Source organism: Salvelinus alpinus, chromosome 8 (genome assembly GCF_045679555.1).
Source record: "Salvelinus alpinus chromosome 8, SLU_Salpinus.1, whole genome shotgun sequence".
NCBI classification, from domain to species: Eukaryota; Metazoa; Chordata; class Actinopteri; order Salmoniformes; family Salmonidae; genus Salvelinus; species Salvelinus alpinus.
The window spans coordinates 27,248,532-27,263,861 of record NC_092093.1 but is presented as its reverse complement, the minus strand read 5'-3'; the positions used below and the strand labels follow the sequence as shown (position 1 = coordinate 27,263,861).

At 38.6% G+C, this 15,330-nt stretch overlaps 1 protein-coding gene across 1 annotated transcript; it reads right to left on the bottom strand.

The window, feature by feature from the left end:
• Positions 1-933: 933 nt before the first annotated feature.
• On the bottom strand, positions 934-13,352 carry LOC139582851 (adenosine 5'-monophosphoramidase HINT3-like). Its single transcript, XM_071413239.1, has 5 exons — positions 12,864-13,352; positions 2,364-2,481; positions 2,186-2,255; positions 1,914-2,040; positions 934-1,246 (listed from the first exon to the last, which is right to left on the bottom strand). The coding sequence occupies exons 1-5, from the start codon at positions 12,993-12,995 to the stop codon at positions 1,154-1,156; spliced, it is 540 nt and encodes a 179-aa protein (XP_071269340.1). The 5' UTR covers positions 12,996-13,352; the 3' UTR covers positions 934-1,153.
• Between the last annotated feature and the right edge of the window lie 1,978 nt (positions 13,353-15,330).

Here is a 15,330-nt window from a genome sequence, read left to right as displayed (position 1 = left end):
TTTTGTTTAAATCAAAAGAGATGCTGTCAAAAAGTGATTGAATTCGAATGGGTTTACTCCAATGTTAGCTAGTTACTGGCTAGCTAGGATGGAACAAAAGGGGGGATGGGTCCTTTAAAACTCAGACGCAGTTGAACTTGTCATGTCAACACATCTGTCAGTGCTACTGCAAAATGCAACAGTAGAGACATGCCAAATGGGAGTTGTATACAGTATATAAAAAAATATATATATTTGATTTATGAACATAGTCTGGCAGTAAATATATATTTTTAATGATATTGTCCAAAATTAACTAGCTAGCTAGCATTGATTAAACAGTAATGACAATTCCCTTTTAGCTCGCTAGCTAAATTATAAAAGCATTTTGTATATATTGATGCTGTTACATTAACCAAACAAAAGGCTATTTTATATGGAAATCAGGATGACTGTCCGGGACCTTTAACCTACCTGGTATTTTGTCAACCTGTGTAGATAAACTGGGTTGGTGCAGTCAACTCTAGTGGCCCTATCCTTAAAGGTCTAATGCCGCTGTTATCATCTCAATATCAAATCAGTTAAATACCTTACTGTGATTGTTTTCCATTATTATTTTATTTTTCTAGTACTGTCTGGGAGTGTTCTGATCGGAAAGGGGAAAACTGAATATTAGCTATTATTGGCAGAGAGGTTTGGAACTCTTTTTCTTATTGGTCTATTAACTAATTTGCCTGGTGGTGCCACGAGGCAGGCCAAAAATGCATCTCACCAAAACAGGCTGAAATTTTAGGGGGTCTTTTCAAACAACTCTTACACTAAAATGGCATTACCATAATTTTCACAATTACACAGTATTATTCCAACCTCATAGTGTGGAAATATAGAAAACACAGGGAAATCCAATTTTCGACTGCACTGAGCATTTAACTTGTATAAACACAGTATTCATTATGAAGTGAACTGATCAGGTTTATTAATTATTTAGTGAACTTCAGAGTAAAAAAATAAATGGAGCAGATGTATTGATAGTCTGTATTGATATTCTTTTATACTATGTTTTCATAATTGTGAGTTTAAGACCCTAAATAACTAAAGGTATCCATTAAAAAAGTATGGTTTTAGCCCTTTTCGCTAAATTCTCCCATCTCTGACCCCGCAGACAGGCTGCACCTCATTCAGAGAGCCCTCTCCCACTGATGCATGTAAGCATCAGATAATGATCTGGATCCACTCCACTGACCAGGGTCCTGCGCAATAAATCCTCCTGCAGGAAATGTACATTTTACACTAATTGAAGACACATTATGTATGTGTACTTGTATATGAAAGTGTGTTCTGCAACTATACTGAACAAAAATATAAACACAACATGTGTTGGTCCCATATTTCATGAGCTGAAATAAAAGATCCCAGAAATGTTCCATACGCACAAAAAGCTTGTTAATTTCTCTATCATAAGCTTCCTCCAATGTTGTTTTAGAGAATTTGGCAGTACGTCCAACCAGCCTCACAACCGCAAACCACTTGTAACCACTCCAACCCAGTACCTCCACATCTAGCTTTGTTACTTGCGGGATCGTCTGAGATCTGACACCCGGACAGCTAATGAAACTGAGGAGTATTTCTGTCTGTAATAACGCCCTTTTGTTGGGAAAGACTTGTTCTGATTGGCTGGGCCTGGTTCCCCAGTGGGTGAGCCTATGCACTGCCAGGGCCACCCATGGCTGCGCCCCTGCTCAGTCATGTGAAATCCATTGATTAGTGCCTAATGAATTTATTTTAATTGACTGATTTCCTTATATGAACTGTAACTCAGTAAAATTATTGAAATTGTTGCATGTTGCGTCTATATTTGTTCAGTATATACTGTATGTCACTGTGTGTGTATTTCCTACTGTATCTGCTCTGAGTGTGTAAAAATTTGCACTCACTGTGGCGAACCTCCATGTGCCTGGTGTGAACTTGTGTGCCATGTCATCAGTGATCTCACTTGTCGGGGCGAGGACATGGAGGTGGAGGTGAAGTACAGAGATATATGGAGGTCTGTGGAACCCCATCCTGTAGAAGGACAGACAAGATCACTGAACCTACCAGACCAGCGACATACAAATACAAGCATGAACATACATGTTGACGTCATCGGTCTCTCTCTTTCACACTCACACAAACACACACACACGTGCAAACACAGGATACTTTATACCTGATGTAATTTGGATTGGTAATGCCATTTTCCTGCAACACAGCCCTCCCCATCTCAGCCATCCTCTCAACTGCCACATAAACAAATAAATAATCAATTAACATTCAACTGTGTATATGCATATCAAAAATGAACAGTATTTCATGTAACATTAGTTATTGGATTAATCATTCCTCACCTAGCTTTACGTGCTCCTTAAAGAGAGAAAAGCAGCTCACTATATGTTTTTTTGGCACAACCAGGTAGTGATGTGGGGCAGCGGGGTTAATGTCCCGAAAGCAGACTAGTTCAGAATCCTGTAAAGATTAACAAAAGAAATGGAGACCTTCAATGGAATATATAAGAAGTTACCACTAAACACTGTTCTACATTTTGGGTCAGGTTTTCCGTTAGCCGGTAATAGCTTTAGCCCCCCCCCCCCCCCCAAAAAAGCCAATAAATAAAATTGGTGCCGGTGAATTTTCAGCGAGAAGAAAAAAAATGCAAAATAATGCTTTTTTGCCTCTTCATTGAAGTAAATACCAGTCAATATAAATGCATTTGACCGGTCATGCTTTTCGGTCTACAGGTTAATTTTCATAATTTGGGGGAATTAAATTGGGGCGTGTGTATTTTTATTAGTCGTTATGCATCTTATTTATCACACGCGCACAGCATACAGATAGAGCCTACTTTGAGCAGAAAATCTGCCAGACAGCACAAGAGCTGCTGCTATATCTCCTCAAAAAGCTTATTTGTTGCTTCTGGATTGAAACATATTACTTTATAAGCCTAATCATTGCGCAACAATTCTAAATGCAATTGTGTATTAAAAACAGTCTTGATGGCCACGATTAAAAATAACTACTATTTTTATTTCTCAAAATGGTAATTGAAGCGCACTTCCCATTCGCCAAGTGCACAGGCAACGGTAGGCAGGCATCAGTGCATCACACACCACTTTGCAATGAACGGGAGGCAGTATGCATTTATAAAACATATAGGCCTACGTAACTGTTGAAATCTGAACGTTTTACATCATATGATGAGGCATGTCTTACCTGCATCAAAGTAGCCTAGCCAAAATCTGACCATAGAAACATGGAGGCAATTATTTTATAAAGACTTCCATATGCCATTAAACCAGAAGATTATTTTTCTCATGTTCTATTGGTTTTCAACTTTCTTTCACTGTCCATTAGCCAAAGGCACAATCCTAGTCATATTAGCAACCCATGCTAGTTTTTGAATCTTTAAATCTCTGCTTTTTCTAACAGATATTTTCATGTCTGTCACATGAAACCGCTCGCATGTGCAGTGCACTTTTCACAATGGTGTTTTCCTGCTAATTGTTATGGAACGAACATTCCTGCATAACCTACTGCCTTGTGTGCATTGCTGTGCATATAATGTGAATAAATAATATCAAAATTTTAAGCTAAACGTTCTGATCTGTTGCATGAGCATCATTGCTTTTTGGGGGGGGGGGGCGTAGCCTAGGCTTACTGGTTGTATGAATTTGGGATCGATCATCCCACAACTGTCCCAGAGTCTGCTTGGATTTGGAAAAGGCTATTTATTTCTTGCACAAAACGACAAGTTGACCAATAGAAAAGGTCAACTTTTCTACAATGGGGGATAGTAGATTGACATAGCCTAGTGATTTTGCTGTTCATTACTGACCTTGTTGGCTGAGGAAAAGTCCATTATTCTAACATATGCGGTGCATGCATCCTCACATTTTCAGACTTATGTAAGATAGTCTATTATTCCTAATGTGACTAGATTGGATAATCAGAATTTAGGTTAATAATATAACTCAATCACTGTTTGCAAAAAAATATTGTTCAATGCAGGGTGTAGTGGCGTAGAGAAGGCCTGGGCTATATCACAGGAAAACACATTTCATGCAATTCTATTACATTTTATATGACTATGTAACGGGGTTGGTTATGTTTCCACTTGCCTCTAAAGAAATGTGTATTTAATGTTCAAGCATTCTTATTGGTTAGTTCAACTCTGATGACAATAAGGTGTGTTGTGATTGGCCCCGCTTGCAGATAGGGGGAGATCGCGAACGTCAGGTCTTCCCAGTAGGAAAATGTGATGCAAGGGGTAGGTCACGTTCTGAATACTGTTTTCTATTTTCTATTTTACAATGTGTACAAGTTTGCTGTACATTACTGATTTATACATGTGTGGGTATATGGTACCTGTTAGGGATTGAGGGGCTTTCTGGGATGTGCTTTGGCATATGATTCCTGTAAATAAGTGTGTTAGCTAGCATACACCGATGTCATGGTCACATAAGCCACTGCTAACACAGTTGTCTTCATGCTACAGATTTTGCCATCGACAGCCATCAATACTGTTAAGCCCTGCACAACTAACATGCTGTTTCCCATTTAACAACAGAAATAAATGATGCTCAACTGGGACCACTGGCCAAAGTGATTTATTTTGAGAAAACAACGCATGGAGAGTACATTATACATATGTTACAACTAGAAACATTAGCAGAATATATTTTTAATGCGACAAAAATTACAGGGTAGTCTACTCTGGGCCTATTAAAAGGGGAAACGCAAATACAATATGACGTCCATCTAATCTGGAGGAGGAAAATATTGTCCAAAAACAAACAAAAGTGGCACAAAAGACAATCAATATGCACACTCAACGGGGATATGGCAGATGTTCTCCGCGGGTGCTATTACGATAGGCAAATTTTTGCTCAATTAAATTGAGAATTTTTATAATTAAAAGACAGATTGTAGTCTTTTCATTGTCTTCTAGCTACAGCAATAGCCTTTTCGCTTTCCAAATGTTTTTCCCGTGATTGTATTTTTAAATATTGAGATGAGTCTGGCTGGGTCTCTCTGCTTTTCACTGACAGTCACAACTCAACAATAATATATTTGGTATTTGCAGTGCGCTTTGCACAAATTGCCCCTTCCGACTGTAGAAGCAATCCGATTTAAAACAATCGACAGTAAAAAAAAGAAGCTGATGATCATCATTACTACAAATCATGCTTTCTGGTGTATTAGCCTATTTTGAATGATTATATTTATTTCTGTATAGACTAAAGGTCAATCGATTAATCGGCATGGACAAATAATTAGGGCCGATTTCAAGTTTTCATAACAATCGGTAATCGCCATTTTTGGACGCCGATTACATTGCATTCCACGATGAAACTGCGTGCCAGGCTGACCACCTGTTCGCGAGTACAGCAAGGAGCCATGGTAAGTTGATAGCTAGCATTAAACTTATCTTATAAAAAACAATCAATCTTCACATAATCACTAGTTAACCTAGTAATATCATAAACCATGTGTAGTTAACTAGCTTGTCCTGCATTGCATATAATCAATGCGGTGCCTGTAAATTTATCATCAAATCACAGCCTACTTCGACAAGCGGGTGATGATTTAACAAAAGCGCATTCGCGAAAAAAAGCACAATCGCTGCACGAATGTACCTAACCATAAACATCAATGCCTTTCTTAAAATCAATACACAGAAGTATATTTTTTAAACTTGCATATTTAGTTAAAAGAAATTCATGTTAGCAGGCAATATTAACTAGGGAAATCGTGCCACTTCTCTTGCGTTCATTGCACGCAGAGTCAGGGTATATGCAACAGTTTGGGCCGCCTGGCTCGTTGCGAACTAATTTGCCAGAATTTTATATAATTATGACATAACATTGAAGGTTGTGCAATGTAACAGCAACATTTAGACTTAGGGTTGCCACCCGTTCGATAAAATACGGAACGGTTAAGTATTTCACTGAAAGAATAAACGTTTTGTTTTCTAAATGATCGTTTCCAGATTTGACAAAATTAATGACCAAAGGCTCGTATTTCTGTGTTTATTATATTATAATTAAGTCTATGATTTGATATTTGATAGAGCAGTCTGACTGAGCGGTGGTAGGCTTGCAAGCATTCATTCAAACTTTACTGTGTTTGCCAGCAGCTCTTAGCCAATGCTTGATTCTTAGCAAGCGCTGGTTATGACTTCAAGCCTATCTACTCCTGAGATTAAGCTGGCAATACTAAAGTGCCTATTAGAACATCCAATAGTCAAAAGGTATATGAAATACAAATGGCATACAGAGAAATAGTCGACGCGTCATAATTCCTATAATAACTACAACCGAAAACTTCTTACCTGGGAATATTGAACCACCAGCTTTCATATGTTCTCATGTTCTGAGCAAGGAACTTAAACGTTAGCTTTTTTAATGGCACATATTGCACTTTTACTTTCTTCTCCAACACTGTGTTTTTGCATTATTTAAACCAAATTGAGCATGTTTCATTATTTATTTGAGACTAAATAGATTTTATTTAGGTATTATATTAAAATAAGTGTTCATTGTTCATTCAGTATTGTTGTAATTGTCATTACTAAAAATAAATCAATATATATATACAGTTGAAGTCGGAAGTTTACATTCACTTAGGTTGAAGTACTTAAAACTCGTTTTTCAACCACTCCACAAATTTCTTGTTAACAAAATATAGTTTTGGCAAGTCGGTTAAGACATCTACTTTGTGCATGACACAAGTCATTTTTCTAACAATTGTTTACAGACAGATTATTTCACTTATAATTCACTGTATCACAATTCCAGTGGGTCAGAAGTTTACATATACTAAGTTGACTGTGCCTTTAAACAGCTTGGAAAATTTCAGAAAATTATGTCATGGCTTTAGAAGCTTCTGATAGGCTAATTGACATCATTTGAGTCAATTGGAGGTGTACATGTGGATGTATTTCAAGGCCTACCTTCAAACTCAGTGCCTCTTTGCTTGCCATCGTGGGAAAATCAAAAGAAATCAGCCAAGACCTCAGAAAAACTATTGTAGACCTCCACAAGTCTGGTTCATCCTTGGGAGCAATTTCCAAACGCCTGAATGTACCACGTTCATCTGTACAAACAATAGTACTCAAGTATAAACACCATGGGACCACGCAGCCGTCATACCGCTCAGGAAGGAGAAGCGTTCTGTCTCCTAGAGATGAACGTATTTTGGTACGAAAAGTGCAAATCAATCCCAGAACAACAGCATAGGACCTTGTGAAGAAGCTGGAGGAAACAGGTACAAAAGTATCTATATCCACAGTAAAAACGAGTCCTATGTCGACATAACCTGAAAGGCCGCTCAGCAAGGAAGAAGCCACTGCTCCAAAACCGCCATAAAAAGCCAGACTACGGTTTGCAACAGCACATGGAGACAAAGATCGTACTTTTTGGAGAAATGTCCTCTGGTCTGATGAAACAAAAATAGAACTGTTTGGCCATAATGACCATCATTATGTTTGGAGGAAAAGAGGGAGGCTTGCAAGCCGAAGAACACCATCCCAACCGTGAAGCACGGGGGTGGCAGCATCATGTTGTGGGGGTGCTTTGCTGCAGGAGGGACTGGTGCACTTCACAAAATAGATGGCATCATGAGGTAGGAAAATGATGTGGATATATTGAAGCAACATCTCAAGACATCAGTCAGGGAGTTAAAGCTTAGTCGCAAATGGGTCTTCCAAATGGACAATGACCCCAAGCATACTTCCAAAGCTGTGGCAAAATGGCTTAAGGACAACAAAGTCAAGGTATTGGAGTGGCCATCACAAAGCCCTGACCTCAATCCCATAGAAAATTTGTGGGCAAAACTGAAAAAGCGTGTGCGAGCAAGGAGGCCTTGTCGTGGTAATTTCCTGTATTACTAAATGATCAGAGTTTACAAACCACACACAAGTCAGAGTTATATTTTAAACTCCATCTTTAAATTATATGAGCTTCACCATAGCCCTTTTGACTCTCAGATCAATTCAGTGTCTATAAATGAATTCTCTGAGAGTCCTTACAAAACAATTCTTAGTATCTTTTATAGAAAAGATACACCCCTCTCAACACACATGACGAATAACAGATCTTAGGAACATTACAAATAACCTTTTACTTGAAAGAGGAGTATCCCATCCAGATAGCATTAGCTACAAATTATCGTTCAGTTTGGTCTCTTTAGACGAGATTCTAATCTCGTTCTTGGTACCACTTAGGACCAAAACATTACCTCATCCAATGGCATATATCAATTGTCAATTCTAGATACTCCCATCTCGAATACACCCCCTCTTCTCCCCACCCTGGAGAAGCACACTAAGGGGATTGAACCTCTAGGCCATATACTATCTCAAGATTCATCAACACATCAGAGGGGTAATACAATGATTCAAGACACTGCCATACTCCTCCCCCCAATGGGAAAAGAAGGGAGTGACTAGCGTACAGACATAGTGGAGCCCTTCTCCCTTTCTGATTATCTGCATATTATGAAAGTAAATAAAACATGTTATTTATCTATGTTACCTAACTAATTCAGATTCAGCTACGACAGCCTACAAACCTGACTCAGTTACACCAGCTCTGTCAGGAGGAATAGGCCAAAATTCACCCAACTTATTGTGGGAAGCTTGTGGAAGGCTACCTGAAATGTTTGACCCAAGTTAACCTTTCTCGCCCCGGGGTTCCGCTAGCGGAACACCCACAACATTCCCCTGCCTTCGCAGAGCGCGAAATTCAAAAGATATTTTTTAGAAATATTTAACTTCCACACATTAACAAGTCCAATACAGCAAATGAAAGATAAACATCTTGTGAATCCAGCCAACATGTCCGATTTTTAAAATGTTTTACAGCGAAAACACAATATATATTTATGTTAGCTCACCACAATAGCCAAACACACAACGCTATTTATCCACCGCATAGGTAGCTTTCAAAAAAACGACAAAATATAAATATAATTAGTCACTAACCAAGAAAGTCTTATAACATGTTACACAATACATTTATGTTTTGTTCGAAAAATGTGCATATTTGAGGTATAAATCATAGTTTTACATTGCAGCTACAATCACAAATAGCACCGAAGCAGCCAGAATAATTACAGAGAGCAACGTGAAATACCTAAATACTCATCATAAAACATTTATGAAAAATACATGGTGTACAGCAAATGAAAGATAAACATCTTGTGAATCCAGCCAATATTTCAGATTTTTTAAGTGTTTTACAGCGAAAACACAATATAGCATTATATTAGCTTACCACAATAGCCAAACACACAACCGCATTCATTCACCGCAAAGATAGCATTCGCAAAAACCAGCAATAAATATAAAATAAATCACTAACCTTGACCAACTTCATCAGATGACAGTCTTATAACATCATGTTACACAAAACATTTATGTTTTGTTCGAAAATATGCATATTTAGAGCTGAAAACCGTGGTTATACATTGTGAAAATATAGCAACTTTTTCCCAGAATGTCCGGATATATTTCTGACACTCACCTTATCTGACCAAATAACTCATCATAAACTTTACTAAAAAATACATGTTGGATAGCAAATGAAAGATACACTAGTTCTTAATGCAACCGCCGTGTTAGATTTTTAAAATTAACTTTACCATAACAAACAGCTTACGTTATAGCGAGACAACGCCCGCAAAAAGTGCGGAGAATAGGACTAAACATTTTCCACAGAAATACGAAATAACATCATAAATTGTTCTTACTTTTGATGAGCTTCCATCAGAATCTTGTACAAGGAGTCCTAGGTCCAGAATAAATCGTTGTTTGGTTTTAGAATGTCCTTCTCTCCTGTCGAATTAGCAACCTTAGCTAGCCATGTGGCACGAAGATGTCCATCTCCTCTCGACGCATAGAACGGAAAACTCCAAAAGACCCATTAAACGTTAAATAAACTGATGAAACTCGGTTGAAAAAACCTACTTTATGATGTTTTTCTACTATGTATCAAATAAAAACAAAGCCGGAGATATTAGCCGTCTATACCGAACGCTTTTCAGAAGCCAATGCTGATGTCCTTCCCGCGCCTAGGTAGAGAAAGGAAATTGTGGTCACGTCATTCCAAGAGCTCTTGTTCGACCTCAGATCAAGCTAGACACCCCATTCCACCTTCCACTGCCTGTTGACATCTAGTGGAAGGCGTATGCAGTGCATGCAAATCCATAGAAATTAGACAATTGAATAGGCAGGCCCTGGAACAGAGCATCGTTTTCAGATTTTTCACTTCCTATCTGGAAGTTTGCTGCCAAATGAGTTCTGTTTTACTCACAGATATAATTCAAACAGTTTTAGAAACTTGAGAGTGTTTTCTATCCAATAGTAATAATAATATGCATATTGTACGATCTAGAATAGAGCACGAGGCCGTTTAAATTGGGCACGATTTTTTCCCAAAGTGAAAATAGCTCCCCCTACACACTAACAGGTTAAACAATTTAAAGGCAATGCTACCAAATACGAATTGAGTGTATGTAAACTTCTGACCCACTGGGAATGTGATGAAAGAAATAAAAGCTGAATAAATCATTCTCTCCACTATTATTCTGACATTTCACATTCTTAAAATAACATGGTGATCCTAACTGAACTAAGATAGGGAATTTTTACTAGGATTAAATGTCAGGAATTGTGAAGAACTGAGTTAAATGTATTTGGCTAAGGTGTATGTAAACTTCCGACTTCAACTGATAAATAAATATATATAAATAAATAGGCCGATTAATTGGTATCGGCTTTTTTTGGTCCTCCAAAAATCGGTACCGACGTTGAAAAATCATAATCGGTCGACCTCTAGTATAGACAGGAGTAAGCTATTTAGGCTATATCATTTTGGCAATTTAATTCAATTTCCTTCAGGGGAAAGCTTCCCCTAGCCTTATGGACGCGCCGCCTATGTATTCTAACATCTTCAAATTGGTCATCGGATTTCGGTAAGAATGACGCATGCTGTTGCATCAGAGTTGCATGTTCTGTTAAGATAAATTACCATAAACTAAATGTGATTTCTGGGGCCTCCCGGGTGGCGCAGTGGTCTAGGGCACTGCATCGCAGTGCTAGCTGCGCCACCAGAGTCTCTGGGTTCGCGCCCAGGCTCTGTCGCAGCCGGCCGCGACCGGGAGGTCCGTGGGGCGACGCACAATTGGCATAGCGTCGTCCGGGTTAGGGAGGGTTTGGCCGGTAGGGATATCCTTGTCTCATCGCGCTCCAGCGACTCCTGTGGCGGGCCGGGCGCAGTGCGCGCTAACCAAGGGGGCCAGGTACACGGTGTTTCCTCCGACACATTGGTGCGGCTGGCTTCCGGGTTGGAGGCGCGCTGTGTTAAGAAGCAGTGCGGCTTGGTTGGGTTGTGCTTCGGAGGACGCATGGCTTTCGACCTTCATCTCTCCCGAGCCCGTACGGGAGTTGTAGCGATGAGACAAGATAGTAATTACTAGCGATTGGATACCACGAAAATTGGGGAGAAAATGGGATAAAATTTTAAAAAATAAAATACAAAAAAAAATTAAAAAAAATATTTCTGCCATTCTGAGCACCGTGGGTCACATTTTCCGAACGGTCACTCTGATTCTGACCAACATCACACGTGCACTAGCACTCAGTGCGCACAGGGTTCAGTGACGATGTCATCATGTCATCCAAAAACATGGCAGACCTAGCCCCACAGTGGAGGTGTCATAATACCCACAAAACATAGCGGTCAGACAGAAAAACGGTTCCAATAGTTTTTTCCATCATTTTAAAATGAGGTCTGTGTTTCGTGTAGGCTTACCTTAGCACAATGTTTTGATAACCATGTAAATCTCTCTTGAACAATATATTCGGCTCTATTTACTCTGAATCGAAAATGCTAATTACCATCAAAGTAGACATCATCAATCAATCAAATGTATTTATAAAGCCCTTCTTAAATCAGCTGATGTCAAAGTGCTGTACAGAAACCCAGCCTAAAACCCCAAACAGCAAGCAACGCAGGTGTAGAAGCACAGTGGCTAGGAAAAACTCCCTATATCTATCATGTAAAACAACAAATCCCTACGAGCTCCTACATCATCTCTAGCTGACACCTTTGCTAACAGGTAGTGTCAATTAAAAACTTGCACAAGACAGTTCACAGAATTGCCCATTTAAATAAATGTAGCCATTTTATTTATTACTATGGTTTAGCTAGCGTTAGATAGTTAATCAATCGATTCTTACCTTTACCTCGATTTGGCAGTATCATCTAGATCATCATGGCATTTGTAGGTCTTTATGATAGCCACATTAGCAGCTAATTAGCGTTTCATTTTGGGGGGTGAATACAGGTGAATATATTGATAAAAGACACCTTGTCCTAGAGAGATTTACACGGTTATCAAAACGTCATGCCAGGGTAAACCTAAACAAAACACAGCCCTTATTTTAAGTGTTTCTAAAATCCCCTATGGGAAAAATGAATGGTGGAGAAACAATGGGAACCATTTCCTTGTTTGACCCCTAAGTGTTATGGGTATTATGACTCCTACTGTGGTACTCTGTTGGATGTATATAAAATATAAAATGTTAATATCTTCGGCTGTGTGTGATGAAAAATTATTATTTGAATAATTAAATTAATGTTTTGTGCACAAAGATGACTAGTGTGTCTTATTAAGAAATGTCACATCTCTATGTGGACGTTTATGGAAATTGTCTTTCTGGGGGGAGTCAGATAACTACAGTACCAAAGCAAAAAAGTAGCAGCAGCCGAAACAGTGCTTCTAGACCCGAACCCTGACTTGACCGTGAAATGCTTGCTTACGAGCCCATCCCCACGATATATTATTACCTGTTTAACAATTTCTGTGTCCTTGTCTTGGTTTTTAGCAATCATACAGAACATGCAGGTGTCTTCCATGTCGCTGGATAAATTACTTTGTGCGTCGCGTTGTTGTACAGTATCCCCTGCGCTGTTCTCCATTTAGCCGGTCCGGCTCCCGAGATCTATTTCCTGATGGCAGCCGTTTTCGATTTACCGCTTCTGTAACACGTATGTCACAGATAGATCAACGAGATAGATATTTTACCAAGCTTCCACTTGGCGTTTCCGTTCACTACCAAATTTAGCATTGAGAGGAAGCCCAGTGGCCAGCAGTGGGAGAAGATGGAAGGAGATTGATTTTGGACGACATTCTGCAAATTTTCTCATCGATGAAACATTTGATCTCAATACAGTTTTTTGTTCCCAAAACTAAAATCTGTTTTTAACAGAGTGGACAAAGTTTTGTAGACTTTGCCAAAATATTTTTAAAATCACATTGTTTAGGAGTGAAAAGGCGAATTAAGTTATTCTACACGTGCACTTCACGGAAATATGGAGATGAATGCTCGAACAGGCAAATAGGATCTCGCTAGCTCCTGGCTTGACTCTGCCCACCTCCTTACTTGTTCTGCACATTATGACTCATTTGTTCGCATTGGAAACGAAAGGATGTGGTCTATCTTGGTTTAGTTATACACATCTGTGGATATGTTGAGATGACGTAGAAGCTCTAATGGTCCGTCTGCGTTGTATAGCTCCCATATATCATGGTGATACTGTAGTGTATACAGTTGCGCTTTCAAGACAACTTAGAACTCGGGGAAAAAACGAGATCTGTGTTCGTATACTCATACTAACGTACATTGAGTATTTAGTATGCTTATTGGTCACAGTATGTATATAGTTAGTATGCCAAAACTTCCCGGGTGTCGTATTACATTAGCCAAAATACGGGTTGCATTCCAAACACTTAAAAGACACACCCTCTCCCCTCAGCCCTCAAATGAAGTTCTGATGACGTATCATGACGTCTGACGAGTTGACACTTGCAGGCAAGGGGCGAGGGACGAAACCTAGCTTACTAGTTAACCAGATATTCATATCACTACACTGTATTTGTCTTCTTATTTTTATCAGGTTATGCAACGTTTTGAATTCAATGCACTAAATACTGTATCTCTAAATGCCAGGGGTTTACGAAACATAACTAAAATATTATTATTTTTTTTTTTTTGGTAAACACTCTAATGCAGATTTCATTCTACTCCAAGACTCACTCCTGCAATTCAGATTCTAGTTTTTGGAAATCACAATAGGGAAATACTGTTTATTATAGTCACGGTCTAACCACTCAGCTGGTAATATAATATTGCTTCATAAGTTTAGAGGTGATATTTCAGAGTCTTGTATATCCAAAGATGGGAGAAGGGTTATATTGATCTCAAAACTAGATAATGCTTGTTTTATTATATGCAATGTCTATGGGTACAACACGTACACCTCAAATTAGACTTTATTTTTGGATCTTGCTGATACTGAGCTGCAAAACAAGTATGGCTCATAATAGCTGGAGACTTTAATGAAACACCTGATAACTCTTTAGATAGATGTCCAACTAGAATAGCTCAAAGATCTCAGAATAGTGACATCACATAATTTAGCAGTATACTAACAGTGATCGATACATGGAGATCCAGAATTGATCTCTTTCTCATTTCTCCCCCACTTTTACAGTATGTACAATAAGTAAATCATAAACATGCTCCTTTGACTGATCATAAAATTATATTATTGAAGTTAGAATGTGCTGAAAATCCAGTGGCATTCGAGGATACTGGAAACGTAATAATTCACTCCTAAATTATCCAGTCTTTAACAAGAGCACAAATAACTTGAACATAGACTTGTTTAACTCAAATGATTTAGAACCAAAGCATGGAGGTAACTGGGAAATATTTAAATTCAAGGTAAGATCTTTCGCCATTACACGCAGTAATGAACTAAAGAAGCAGAAATGTTTGAAAGAAGATGAGCTTATGAATAAATTGAATGTTCTTTTAGAAAAGGATACCCTTTCAGCCGAGGAAGAAACAGATTTGTATACATTTCGAATAGAACTAGATCAAATGTACATTGATTTAGTTAAAGGGGCCTTTATTAGATCTAGAGCAAAATGGGTTGAGGGTGAGAAAACACAAGCATTTTTTTTGCTCTTGAAAAAAGGAACTAAGGGAGCTAACGGTAGTTAGCTAATTCATCTGATAGCCATCATACAGTAGGAGTATATTAATAATGATATACTGTATTTAATATAAGTAGACATACCCTCATAATTTACTGTAGCGCATATAAAGCACCCACAAGCTACAGGTGGCTGAAACACAATCATTGCGGGATGAACGAGTGACGAATTCCCGGCCAAGGGTGGTCCATTTAAAAATCATTCCTTCCTCCCTCGCCCCTTGCCCTGCAAGTGTATACTCGTCAAACGTCA